General features: G+C 45.3%; 1 protein-coding gene across 1 annotated transcript in view; it reads right to left on the reverse strand.

Moving 5' to 3' along the window:
- The window catches only part of TNNI3K (TNNI3 interacting kinase), a 391,224-nt gene that overhangs the window by 348,063 nt on the left and 28,822 nt on the right, over positions 1-14,339 (reverse strand). The window contains exon 3 of the mRNA XM_077450470.1: positions 3,804-3,889. Within this exon, the coding sequence (XP_077306596.1) occupies positions 3,804-3,889 (86 nt within the window). The remainder of the gene's footprint in view (positions 1-3,803; positions 3,890-14,339) is intronic.

Below are 14,339 nucleotides of genomic sequence, written 5' to 3' on the forward strand. Positions count from 1 at the left end.
AAATGGCAAAGATGTTTTTATTACAAAATATATCAGCAGACTGCAGTTCCTCTTTAACCCCCTTCATGACCAGGCCATTTTTTGCTAAACAGCACTGCATTCATTTAACTATTGCGCAGTCGTGCGATACTGTACCCAAAATAAAATGTATATCCCCATAAATGGAGCTTTCTTTTGGTGGCATTTGATCACCGCTGTTTTATTTATTTTTTTGCGCTATAAACACAAAAAGACAGACGATTTTGAAAAAAATATATATATATTTTTTACTTTCTGTTATAAAACGCATCCAATAAAACATTCAAAAAAAAAATCGAATTTCTTGATAAATTCAGGCCAATATGTATTCTGCTACATATTTCTATTAAAAAAATCCCAATAAGCGCTTTGTGAAAAAGTTACAGCGTCTACAAACTATTGGATATTTTTATGGAATTTTTATTTATTTAATGTTTTTTTAGTAATGGCAGCGATTAAGCAACTTATAGCGGGACTGCGATATTGCGGCGGGCATTTGGACACTTTTTGGGAACCAGTGATGCTGATACAGTGATCAGGGCTAAAAAATATGCACTGTTGTCTGTACTAATGACACTGGCTGGGAAGGGGTTAAACATCTGTGGCAGTCAAAGGGTTAAATGTGTGCCTAGCCAGTGTTTTGGTGTAATGTAAGAGGTGCTTTAAGGCTGGATTCACACCTGTGCAGTTTTAGTGCTTTTTGCATTTTTCAGATTTTCACGACAGTCCATTTAACATGGTTTCCTATGGAACACGTTCTGTAGCGCAAATCTACAAAATGCAAAAAAGCACAAAAAATGCATAGGTGTGAATCCAGCCTTACTAGGAGAAGTAATAGATTTTATTCCCTGCTTTAATCTATTACTTTCTCCCACTGACAGGACAGGGATCTGCCTTGTTTACATAGGCAGCGCCCTGTCCTGTGTAAGGCTCGATTCACACTAGCGTGTTTCTTGATGCATTTTGCATTTTGCAGAAATGCAAGGAAATTTTTTACCATGGGTTCCCATGGAACATGTTTACATCAATGCATTTTTGTGCCTCTGCATTTTTGGAAAGGGTCGGGGACTTTTTTTCATGCAAAATGCAGCGTTTTGCATGTAATAGAAGTCAATAGACCTGCATCAAAAACGCAAGTACCGTGTTTTTACCGCGATTTGCGTTTTTGTTTTTTCATTTTTTTTCACTGTATATATCTGGTTGCTAAGCAACCACAGTGTAAAAAAAAAGGGAAAAAAAACGCGAAACGTGGCAAAATCACGGCAAAAACGCGTGTCCAAAAACGCGGCAAGCACCGCAAAAAGCACTGCAAAAACGCTCAAAAGCAACATGCATAGATGTGACTCGAGCCTAAGGCTGGATTCACACCTATGCATTTTTGGTGCTTTTCACATATTTGCACTGCAGTCCATTTAAAATGATTTCCTATGGAATACGTTCTGTAGTGCAAACCTGCAAAATGCAAAAAGCACTAAAAATGCATAGGTGTGAACTAGGCCTAAATTCATGACGATCGTCGGGTGCATGGTTGTGGCCCCGCCCTACCAGGAAGTGTCATATCTCCAGCCAAGCCGCCTTGCCGCCATACATCTAGGTTATGTGGTCGGCAGGCAGATAAAATTGTTCTGTGTATGGCCACCATTAGATCAGTGGTCTTGGGCTCTCAGGCTTTTTATATCGGGATAATATGTGACAGGGGTTTGAACCCATCTACAGCCAATCTAATACATGAAAAAAAAAAAGAAAATTTGGTTGGAGTTTGACTTTAAAGTGTTTGTTTTTTTTTCTGAAAAGGTGAACTAACCCCCTACATCCTCCCCATCCCCCGGTCCCTGCTGCACTTACCTCCATGGGTGATACAGTTTCACCATCCACGAAACCCAGAGCAGCGGTTCTCGGGTTTGAAAACTGCACTGTCCTCTTCTTTCCATAGGAATGCCAGGATGGAGTAAAGTGGTTGTGATTAGTCAGCACCGGCACGGGAATGTGCTAACCAATCATAACTGCTCTGATCCATCCCTATGGAAAGAAGAGGAAGAACAGCCCCGATGGACCGGGTGTGGGTGGACGGTAAAACTGTATCACCCATGCAGTGCCAGGACAAGGTCATCAACGCCCAGGGCAAAGATGCCAAACTGCGCCCCCCCCCCCTCCTCCAAGATGTATGAGGAATATGTGTCAGCAAAATCCCCTCCCCCCCCTCAAAGAAAAATAAAATCAAGCACGAAACTGCATGCTAAACCTTTGAGCATATATTCTCTATGCAAGCCATAATTCTCCCCAAACAAAATCCCCCCTCCTTCCAGTGCAAATCCCCCCCTGCTGAAATCCCCCTCCCAGCACAAATCTTTGGTCCCCACCCCTGCTCTCAAACATTTCCCCCTACCCAAAACACCCATCCTAGCAAAATCCCTCAAATTACACCTCTGAGCACAAATCACCCTCAAATCCCCTCGTCTAGCACCCCCCCCCCAACTTTCACTATGATCAAAAATGCCCCCCCAGCACAAATCCTCCCCTTTAGTTCAAATTACTACCCCCCAATTTTCCTCCTGAGCATAACCCCCCCCCAAACCCCCTCCCCCCAGCACAAATCCCTTCAAATACACCCTCTTAGGACAAATCCCCCCAGTCATCCCTATGAGAACAAATCTTCCTCCCAAATCCTCCTTCGAAACCCAAAATGGCAGGAGGAGGAGCAGGAGGAGAGAGAGAGCACAGCCCGCACCTCCTCCCGGCCCTCTTCTGCTCTTCAGATTCAGTTTATCACTTTCCGTGCTAAGCTGACAGGATTAGTGCAGCTGCTATCACTACTCCTGTCATCTTGTAGCGGCAATAAATCTCCATGAGGCCCCCCCACCTCACATGATACCACAGTGCACAGGGCAGCTCACCCTTCTACCCCCCCTTGTCCCAGACCCTGCACCCACGGAGGTAAGTGTCAGGGGTTGGGGAGGGTGTAGGGCGTTGGTTCACCTTTTCAGAAAAAAATAACTAATACTGTGTACACACGGCCGGACTTTTCAACAGCAAAGGTCCGATGGAACGAATCCGTCGGACAATACGACCGTGTGTGGGCTTCATCGGACCTTTGCTGTCGAAAAATCAGACGGACTTTAGATTTAGAACATGTTTCAAATCTTTCCGACAAACTCGAGTCCGGTGGAGAAATCCGTTCGTCTGTATGCTAGTCCGACGGATGAAAACCAACGCTAGGGCAGCTATTGGCTACTGGCTATGAACTTCCTTATTCTAGTCCAGTCGTACGTCATCAGGGTGGAATCCGTCGGACTTTGGTGTGATTGTGTGTTGCCAAGTCCGATTCGATGGAAGACCGTCGAAAAACCCAATGGAATTCAGTCCGTCGAAAAGTCCAGTTGTGTGTACACGGCATAACACTGCTATCCCTATATAGTTTATTAGTTCACCTATTAGTAACAGTACTTCACCTACAACGTTTGTCCTTGCTCCCTATATCCAATGAGATTTCAGCTGTCATATAGTGGTTAGAAAAAGATAGGAAGGATTTGATTGGCCAAAGTCCTTTTTTACTTTTAGATCCTTTTTGATAACCAAGGCCAATAATGGACTCCATCTTGCTGCTGGCTTGACAAATAATTCCAGTTTTGCGATAAAACCGTGAAGTCTGAACAGCAATATTTCCCTCTCTACTCATTTGAATAAAACGATTGCTCTGCTTATTGTACCATTAAATGTGTTTATATTGTATTCATTTTTAAATAGAAGTAGTATTTTTTTTTTTTATATCGAGAAACCATACTTACCGCCGCAGATGCAGCACAAGTGAAGGAGAGATAGGCCATTCTCTGTTCGATAGTTTAAATTGACTTTGCCGAAGGCGTCGTCTGAGCTGCAAAATAGATTTTACAGCTGATCACACAGGCTTTATCGCTAGCGCTATTTTATTTAGTTATGTGAATTTTAATCAGACACATAGAGAAAGCAAAGTGTTGATGGATTCAACCTGATGTAAAGTGATTGACGGCATAATGTTAAAGTAGAATTAAACATAAAAGAATAATAAAAAAAATAAAAAAACAACTAAAAGGAAAAACTTCAATATAATCGTTTCCCTGCAAGTTCTAAAATCCGTTTACGTAGATCTAAACCCTAGCAGGATATTTATTTTGCTAAAATACTGTTTATTACAAATTATTGTATTTTTTGTTATCTATAAAATACTGTTTGTACTGTTTTCATCCTCTTTTCTTTATGTCAATGCCACTGATCTTCTTCGGCATCTTTTAGCCATTTCCAGGGTTTCCAAACGCCAGTAAACTTACTGACAGTTTGTAAAAATCTGTGATTTATTTTTTTACAACTACCAGTAAAATATCAGGGGCTGATAATTTCATGCTTTGTTGACTTTTTAAGTGTAAATCAAGCAAATGACTTTGTTATAGGTATTGTCAGGCCTCATGCACACGAGACGCAGTTAAACGCGCGTTCAGATGCAGTTGGACAGTTTTTTCAACTGCACCTGAACTCATTCAATGTTATCCTATGTGTCCATGCACACAGTCTCGTTTTTTTCCGTTTATATGCAGTTGCGTTTAATCTCGTTTTTCCAGAAGCAAAAAAATGCGTTCAGAAACAAAAATTTCTGCGTTTCAGACGCAAAACGCGGCAAAACGCGGTAAAACGCGGCAAAACGCCGCTACCGCGTTTAGCCGCGTTTGCGTTTATATGCGTTTTTAAAGGTGACCTTTTTTTTTACATTAAAAATCTCAAAAATGATTGCAAATGATGAAAAACCATTAGAAAAATATTTTAAACAATTGCAATTGCAAGTGGACAATCCACAACTTGTGGCAAGTGACGTGGCAAGTGGACAATCCACAACTTGTGGCAAGTGACATGGCAGGTGGCAAGTGATGTGGCAAGTGGACAATCCACAACTTGTGGCAAGTGACGTGGCAGGTGAAGTGGCAAGTGACGTGGAAAGTGGACAATCCACAACTTGTGGCAGGTGACGTGGCAAGTGACCTGGCAGGTGACGCGGCAAGTGACTTGGCAGGTGACGTGGCAATTGGAAAATCAACAACTTGTGGCAGGTGACTGGCATGTGACGTGGCAAGTGGACAATCCATAACTTGTGGCAGGTGACGTGGCAAGTGACGTGGCAAGTGGACAATCCACTTGTGGCAGGGGACGTGGCAAGTGACGTGGCAAGTGGACAATCCACTTGTGGCAGGTGATGTGGCAAGTGACGTGGCGAGTGGACAATCCACAACTTGTGTCAGGTGACGTGGCAAGTGGACAATCCACAACTTGTGGCAGGTGATGGGGCAAGTGATGTGGCAAGTGGACAATCCACTTGTGGCAGGGGATGTGGCAAGTCACGTGGCGAGTGGACAATCCACAACTTGTGTCAGGTGACGTGGCAAGTGGACAATCCACAACTTGTGGCAGGTGATGTGGCAAGTGATGTGGCAAGTGGACAATCCACTTGTGGCAGGTGACGTGGCAGGGGACGTGGCAAGGGACGTGGCAAGGGACGTGGCAAGTGGACAATCCACAACTTGTGGCAGGTGATGTGGCTGGTGACGTGGCAAGTGGACAATCCACATCTTGTGGCAGGTGACGTGGAAAGTGGTGTGGCAAGTGGACAATCCACAACTTGTGGCAGGTGATGTGGCTGGTGACGTGGTAAGTGGACAATCCACAACTTGTGGCAGATGGCATGGCAGGTGACGTGGAAAGTGGACAATCCACATCTTGTGGCAAGTGACGTGGCAGGTGATGTGGCAAGTGACGTGGCAAGTGGACAATCCACAACTTGTGGCAGGTGACGTGGCAGGTGATGTGGCAAGTGATGTGGCAGGTGATGTGACAAGTGGACAATCCACATCTTGTGGCAAGTGACGTGGCAGCTGATGTGGCAAATGACGTGGCAGGTGACGTGGCAAGTGACATGGCAAGTGGACAATCCACATCTCGTGGCAAGTGACGTGGCAGGTGATGTGGCAAGTGACGTGGCAAGTGGACAATCCACAACTTGTGGCAGGTGACGTGGCAGGTGACGTGGCAAGTGGCGTGGCAAGTGGACAATCCAAAACTTGTGGCAGGTGACGTGGCAAGTGACGTGGCAGGTGACGTGGCAAGTGATGTGGCAAGTGGACAATCCACAGCTTGTGGCAAGTGACTTGGCAAGTGGACAATCCACAACTTGTGGCAGGTGACGTGGCAAGTGAACAATCCACAACTTGTGGCAGGTGACGTGGCAAGTGACGTGGCAGGTGATGTGGCAAGTGACGCGGCAAGTAGACAATCCACAACTTGTGGCAGGTGATGTGGCAAGTCACGTGGCAGGTGATGTGGCAAGTCACGTGGCAAGTGGACAATTCACAACTTGTGGCAGGTGATGTGGCTGGTGACGTGGCAAGTGGACAATCCACAGCTTGTGGCAGGTGGCATGGCAGATGACGTGGAAAGTGGACAATCCACATCTCGTGGCAAGTGACGTGGCAGCTGACGTGGAAAGTGACGTGGCAAGTGGACAATCCAAAACTTGTGGCAGGTGACGTGGCAAGTGACGTGGCAGGTGACGTGGCAAGTGATGTGGCAAGTGGACAATCCACAGCTTGTGGCAAGTGACGTGGCAAGTGGTCAATCCACAACTTGTGGCAGGTGACGTGGCAAGTGAACAATCCACAACTTGTGGCAGGTGGCGTGGCAAGTGACGTGGCAGGTGATGTGGCAAGTGACGCGGCAAGTAGACAATCCACAACTTGTGGCAGGTGATGTGGCAAGTGACGTGGCAGGTGATGTGGCAAGTCACGTGGCAAGTGGACAATCCACAACTTGTGGCAGGTGATGTGGCTGGTGACGTGGCAAGTGGACAATCCACAGCTTGTGGCAGGTGGCATGGCAGATGACGTGGAAAGTGGACAATCCACATCTCGTGGCAAGTGACGTGGCAGGTGATGTGGCAAGTGACGTGGCAAGTGGGCAATCCACAATTTGTGGCAGGTGACGTGGCAGGTGATGTGGCAAGTGGACAATCCCCAACTTGTGGCAAGTGACGTGGCAAGTGGACAATCCACAACTTGTGGCAGGTGCCGTGGCAAGTGACACGGCAAATGCAAGTGTACAACTGCTCTCTATGCTGCTGCTGCTCACTCTGATCAAAATAGCAGAAATAGTTAAAAAAAATGCTTTGAGAGCTTGGGGAGGGTCTACATGATGTTATCTTTATAAACGCGTTTAAACGCAAACGCGTCTAAACGCGGCATGCAAACGCGGCAAAACGCGCGTTTCTAAACGCGCGTTTCAGCTTTTTTTTAACAGAGGATTCATCTGCGTCTCGTGTGCATGAGGCCTCAGTGTTTCCATATCATGTTTATACAGGGGTGGACTGACAACTCATGGGGCCCCCGGGCAATAGGGGATTATGGGGCCCCCGGGCAATAGGAGATTATGGGGCCCCCAGGCAATAGATTATGGGGCCACACAGTATACACACACACACATACAGTATACACACAGACGCAAAATATACACGCACAGTATACACACACACACATACAGTATACACACAGACACAAAATATACACCAACAGATTACACACACAGAATACATATACACACACTGAAAAGGTACTGGAGAGGCGGGGCAGCTATAATCTTGGGATTTTTAAAAGAACACAGATTTTTACATATTGTCCCTGGTTTTATTGAGGCTGACAACCCTGATGGGGCCCTCGGGCAGTGCCTGAGTGCCCAAATGGTCAGTCCGCCCCTGTGTTTATACTGTTTAAACCAGCCTTTCTCAAACTTTTCAACACAGAGGAACCCTTGAAATAGTTCTCTGGTCTCAGGGAACCCCTGCTAAAAATTAGAAATCTACAACTCATGATATATTAGTGTGATGGTCAGTGGGAAGAATGGTCCTTACACTTGTGGTCATTGGGAAGAATTACCTCCTTACAGATAGTTAAAAAGATCAATGGTGTGAGTGGGAACTTGTCTGAGAGGCAGAAATAGCCCAATGCTGAAGGAACCCCTAGCAACCTCTGGAGGAACCCTGGTTGAGAATCACTGGTTTAAATATCCACTGTGTTCGTTTTTAGTAGAAGTTCTGTAATTTCTTAGGTTGCCAGTAAAAAAATGTGCCCCGCCAGTAAATTTTCCATGTATGGTCAGTAAAAAAATGCTGCGGGAGGTTGGCAACCCTGGCCATTTCTGGTGTTCATGTACTTGCTCAAGTGTGGGCTGCTCATTACTGCCCTTGTTTGGTTTCCTGATATGGTGGACTATGTCTACACAAAATCTAATTACATTGTTGGTAAGGTAGAAAAACACCAGTCCATCCAGTTCACAACCTGTGTGCACGTGTGCGTTTTATGTTAACACCATTTCCCATAGCCCTGTATGTTGCGTTCGCTAAAATGCCCAAAAAAGAGTTTTCTTATTTTTCGCTACTCCCTGCAGACACCACCAACCGTGGAAGGGAGTTCCACATCCTTACTGCTCTGACAGTAAAGAACCTCCTATGCAGTTTAAGGTTAAACTGTATCTCATCGACTTCATTGAGTGGCCAGATGTCCCAATTAGTGACCCGAGACAGAATAGCTTCCTCCCTATGCTAGAATCACCATTAACCACTTCAGCCCTGGAAGATTTGGCTGCTCAATGACCAGAGCATTTTTTGCGTTGCTTTAACTGACAATTGTATGGTCGTGCAACGTTGTAGCCAAACAAAATGGATGTCTTTTTTTCCCCCACAAATAGAGCTTTCTTTTGGTGGTATTTGATCACCTCTGCGTTTTTTTTTGCACTATAAACAAAAAAAATAATGTATATTTTGAAAAAAACACAATGGCAGTTATTTACGAAAGGCAAATCCACTTTGCACTGCAAGTGCACCTGGAAGTGCAGCCGCTCTAAATCTAAGGGGTAGATTTGAAAGGAGGGGAAGCTCTGATGATTTTATCATTCAATCATGTGCAAGCTAAAATGCTGTTTTTTATTTTCCTTGCATGTCCCCCTCGGATCTACAGTGGCTTTACTTCCAAGTGCAATTGCAGTACAAAGTGGATATTCCTTTAGTAAATAACCCCCAATATTTTGTACTATTTGCTATAATAAATATCCCTAATTTAAAAAAAAATTTTTTTTTAATTCTCAGTTTAGGGTGATATGTATTCTTCTACATATTTTTGGTAATAAAAATCGCAATAAGCGTATATTGATTGGTTTGCGCAAAAGTTATAGCATCTACAAAATAGGGGATAGGTTCATGGCATTTTTATTATTTTATTTTTTTTCTTACTAGTAATGGCAGTAATCTGCCATTTTTATCGTGACTGTGACATTATGGTGGACACATTGGACACTTTTGACACATTTTTGGGACGATTGATAATTATACAGCGATCGGTGCTATAAAAATGCACTGATTACTGTATGTCACTGGCAGAGAAGGGGTTAACCACTAGGGGGCGATCAAGGGGTTAACTGTGTTCCCTGACTGTGTGTTCTAACTGTAGGGGGAGGGGACTGACTAGAGAGGATGACCGATCGTGATTCCTAGCTATTAGGAACTCACACTCTGTCTCTCCTCACAGAACAGGGATTTGTGTGTTTACTCACACACGTCCCTGTTCTGCCTCTTGTGCCCGTGATCGCTCGTGGCCAGTGGTCATTTCGACCATCGCCCATGAGCATCTGCACCCCTGCACCTGCTGCGCGCACCTGCTATCCTACTTAAAGCAGCTGACGTATAGCTACGATGGCTCACGCGTACGCGCCGACCTGCCGCAGTATAATGACAGCAGCTGGTCGGCAAGAGGTTAAAGTGGCAGTAAACTCCCATTCATGATTTTTACTTATAGGTAAAAATAAGGCTTACTTTTAGGTAGAGTAGATATCTCATAAACATGCACCGTATTTATTTACTTCAGATACAGACAGTGACGTCACTGGCGCATGCGCTCTGAAGGATTGACATTACTGTGCTGTTCCTTCAGAGTCCCGTGTTGTAAACGGCGGCTCCTGTGCGCAAGAGTGATGTCATTGCGGCTCTGGCCACTCACACAGCTGGAGTCCACGAACTCGGAAGGAAGACCGAGTGAAGATGGAAGCACCTTCAGCTGTGACAGCATGCCACTGGAGAGCTGCGTTCTAATGTAAGTTTCATATAATGTGCTAATATGCAATGCAGATTAGCACATTACGGCATTACCTTGCAGGTTTAAGAAAGAAAAAAAATGCGGTTTACTACAGCTTTAAGATATTTGTATATCACCATATATATCCCTTCTTGAGCATCTCTTCTCCAGGGAGAATAAGTGTAATGCCCTGTACACACGGTCGGAAATTCCGACGGAAAAGGTTCAATTGGATTATATTGTCAGAAAATCCGATCGTGTGTGGGCTCTATCGGCCTTTTTCCGTCGGAAATTCCGAAGGAAAAAATGTGAGAGCAGGATTCCGACAAAAAAATCCGATCTGACTTTTTCCGATCGTTTGTAGAGAATTCCTACGGACAAAGTGCCACGCATGCTCAGATCAAATTACGAGACCAAAGCTATTGGCTACTAGCCTCTACGTAGTCCCATCGTACGCAACGAACGTCACCACGTTCCGAACAAGCGGATTTTCCGGCAGCTTTGTCCGACCGTGTGTAGGCAACACAAGTTTCGGACAAAATCCGTTGGAAAAAATCAAACGGATTTTGTGGTCGGAATGTCCGACCGCGTGTACAAGGCATAATGCTTGTAGTCATTCCTCATAACTGAGGTCATCCAGCCTCCTTATCAACTTTGTCACCCTACTCATCACTCTCTCTAGTTCAAGGACATGCTTCCTGAGGACTGGTGAGCAGAACTGGACTTACTCAAGATGTGGCCGAACCAGATTTTTGTAAAGTGATAGAATCACAGTTTTATCTCCGGAGTAAATACCCCTTTTTAATGCATGCTAATAGTCTGCTGGCCTTGCTTGCTGCCTCTTGGCATTGCATGCTATTGCTGAGCCTGTGATCTCCTAGGACCCCCCAGGTCTTTTTCTTTCCCTGTTTCCCTCAGAGGTTCTCCCCCTAGCGTGTAATTTGCGCTCATATTTTTGGCTTTACATTTTTCTACATTAAAGGATAAATTCACATTTCTCAACAAGTTACATGTTACACACGCATTTCTCTAACATGTTGAACATCCACCACCTCACCCCCAATCTGCCCTCTCCCTGTGACAGCGGGTGGGGGATCCTCTCCCTGCACCCGCTGTCACAAATTTAAAACAACGTGGCCATGTAGGGTCCTGCCCACACAGCCGCATCATTCTGCAGAATGAGATTCCTGGACTTCAGTAAGGCAGGGGTCACACTGATGTGAATTGGATGCGAGTTTCTCCACATCTAATTGACTAGACAGGAGTGTGTGACCGGCTCTCAATAGGGCTGGTTTACACACCTCCAATGGTGACAGCAGTCCGCACTGGAAAAGAGTCTTGTGCGTATTTGGCTCCATTTCACGTGCAAAGTCAGGCAATCAACCCTGTCCTCAGGGCCCACTAACAGGCCAGGTTTTATGTATTACCTTGGGGAAATGCAGACTATAATACTGCAATCACTGATCAGCAAATTATATCACCTGTGATGTATTTCAGTTATCTTGCAAACCTGGCCTGTTAGTGGGTCCTGAGGACACTCTACCTGCGGCTTCCATCTGCTGGACGGCTGGGATATCCTTCACCCCGCTGCGGATTGGACTCCTTCCAGGACTACTGTTACTGCTGGACTCCTTTAAAAAACATAATGAGCCTTTTAACTTCAGATCTCTAGTAAGTGTTTTTAATTCTTTGGCAATAAAGTCATGGCGTTTCTGCACTTAGAGGTGCATAGTGATGATGTCACATAGTTGCCAACATTGTCCAAAAATGTATAGGGGCACTTTTTTGTCTGTAGGTGGAGTCTTATTATAATTGGGGGCGGGGCATTAGTTGTAGACGTGACATAGTGGGGTAGGAAAAAAGCGACGTGAATCGCACTGCTGCAACAAATGTGCACGCTAACTAAATATTGGGCGTAGCATTTTTTTAAACAAAACTATACTCCCACAAAAACGTATGGCTTAAAAACACTGATAAATGCAGAATAGCCACGGTGTTTAGCTTTTTTCAGCTTTTATTAGAGTTAGAGAGTTTTTACAGCTGAAAAACTCTTCTAAAAACCCACCACTTCTGTTTTTTTTTCCAGAACAGAAAACGCCCCTGCCAAATAACGCTGATAGCATATGTGTGCATGGACACATAGCATAACATGCTGGGGAGTTTACTGACTGCAGAAAAAAACACTGAAGGCCAAAAACATTAGCTGTTAAAATGTCCAGTGTGCACGAGGCATAAAAACATCCAGTGTGCACAAGGCCTAAAAACGTCCAGTGTGCACGAGTCCTAAAAACATCCAGTGTGCACAAGGCCTAAAAACGTCCAGTGTACACGAGGCCTAAAAGCGTCCAGTGTGCACGAGGCCTAAAAACGTCCAGTGTGCACGAGGCCTAAAAACGTCCAGTGTGCACAAGGCCTAAAAACGTCCAGTGTACACGAGGCCTAAAAACGTCCAGTTTCCAAGAGACCTAAAAATGTCCAGTGTGCACAAGGCCTAAAAACGTCCAGTGTGCACGAGGCCTAAAAACGTCCAGTGTACACGAGGCCTACAAACGTCCAGTATCCACAAGGCCTAAAAACATCCAGTATCCAAGAGGCCTAAAAATGTCCAGTGTGCACGAGGCCTAAAAACATCCAGTGTGCACGAGGCCTAAAAACATCCAGTGTGCACGAGGCCTAAAAAAGTCCAGTGTGCACGAGGCCTAAAAACATCCAGTGTGCACGAGGCCTAAAAACATCCAGTGTGCACGAGGCCTAAAAACATCCAGTGTGCACGAGGCCTAAAAACATCCAGTGTGCACGAGGCCTAAAAAAGTCCAGTGTGCACGAGGCCTAAAAACATCCAGTGTGCACGAGGCCTAAAAACATCCAGTGTGCACGAGGCCTAAAAACATCCAGTGTGCACGAGGCCTAAAAACATCCAGTGTGCACGAGGCCTAAAAACATCCAGTGTGCACGAGGCCTAAAAACATCCAGTGTGCACGAGGCCTAAAAACATCCAGTGTGCACAAGGCCAAAAAAGTCCAGTGTGCACGATGCCTAAAAAGTCCAGTGTGCACGAGGCCTAAAAACATCCAGTGTGCACGAGGCCTAAAAACATCCAGCGTGCACGAGGCCTAAAAACATCCAGTGTGCACGAGGCCTAAAAACATCCAGTGTGCCCGAGGCCTAAAAAAGTCCTTATGCACGAGGTCTAAAATCATCCAGTGTGCACAAGGCCTAAAAACATCCAGTGTGCACGAGGCCTTAAAAACGTCCAGAGTGCACGAGGCCTAAAAATGTCCAGCGTCCATGAGGCCTAAAAATGTCCAGCGTCCATGAGGCCTAAAAACATCCAGTGTGCACGAGGCCTAAAAACATCCAGTGTGCACGAGGCCTAAAAACATCCAGTGTGCACGAGGCCTAAAAACATCCAGTGTGCACGAGGCCTAAAAACATCCAGTGTGCACAAGGCCTAAAAAAGTCCAGTGTGCACGAGGCCTAAAAAAGTCCAGTGTGCACGAGGCCTAAAAACATCCAGTGTGCACGAGGCCTAAAAACATCCAGTGTGCACGAGGCCAAAAAAGTCCAGTGTGCACGATGCCTAAAAAGTCCAGTGTGCACGAGGCCTAAAAACATCCAGTGTGCACGAGGCCTAAAAACATCCAGCGTGCACGAGGCCTAAAAACATCCAGCGTGCACGAGGCCTAAAAACATCCAGTGTGCACGAGGCCTAAAAACATCCAGTGTGCCCGAGGCCTAAAAAAGTCCTTATGCACGAGATCTAAAATCATCCAGTGTGCACAAGGCCTTAAAAACGTCCAGAGTGCACGAGGCCTAAAAATGTCCAGCGTCCATGAGGCCTAAAAACATCCAGTGTGCATGAGGCCTAAAAACGTCCAGTGTCCACAAGGCCTAATGGTCAGACCCAGGGTAAATCTTTTTATATTGCATTGTCACATTTATCCAGCTCAAACGGGCTTGTCAAAAAAATGCAATTTTATATGATCAGTAAACTGCTCCATGTCTAAACTTTCCTTGAAAAAATTAGGACAGAATCCCAGTTGGCAGTGAGCATTATACAATAGGACAACATGGGGAGATCTAATCCGTGACAGAAATAACTGACCAATAATGAAGACCTTTATACTGGTAAGATTTATTTTGTGTTTGTGCTGCTTTTATCTTCTCCTCCCTTATAGATTATAGAAG

The sequence above is a fragment of the Lithobates pipiens genome, unplaced genomic scaffold, assembly GCF_037356315.1.
Source record: "Lithobates pipiens isolate NorthernLeopardFrog02 unplaced genomic scaffold, aLitPip1_a1.2 Scaffold_23, whole genome shotgun sequence".
NCBI lineage: Eukaryota > Metazoa > Chordata > Amphibia > Anura > Ranidae > Lithobates > Lithobates pipiens.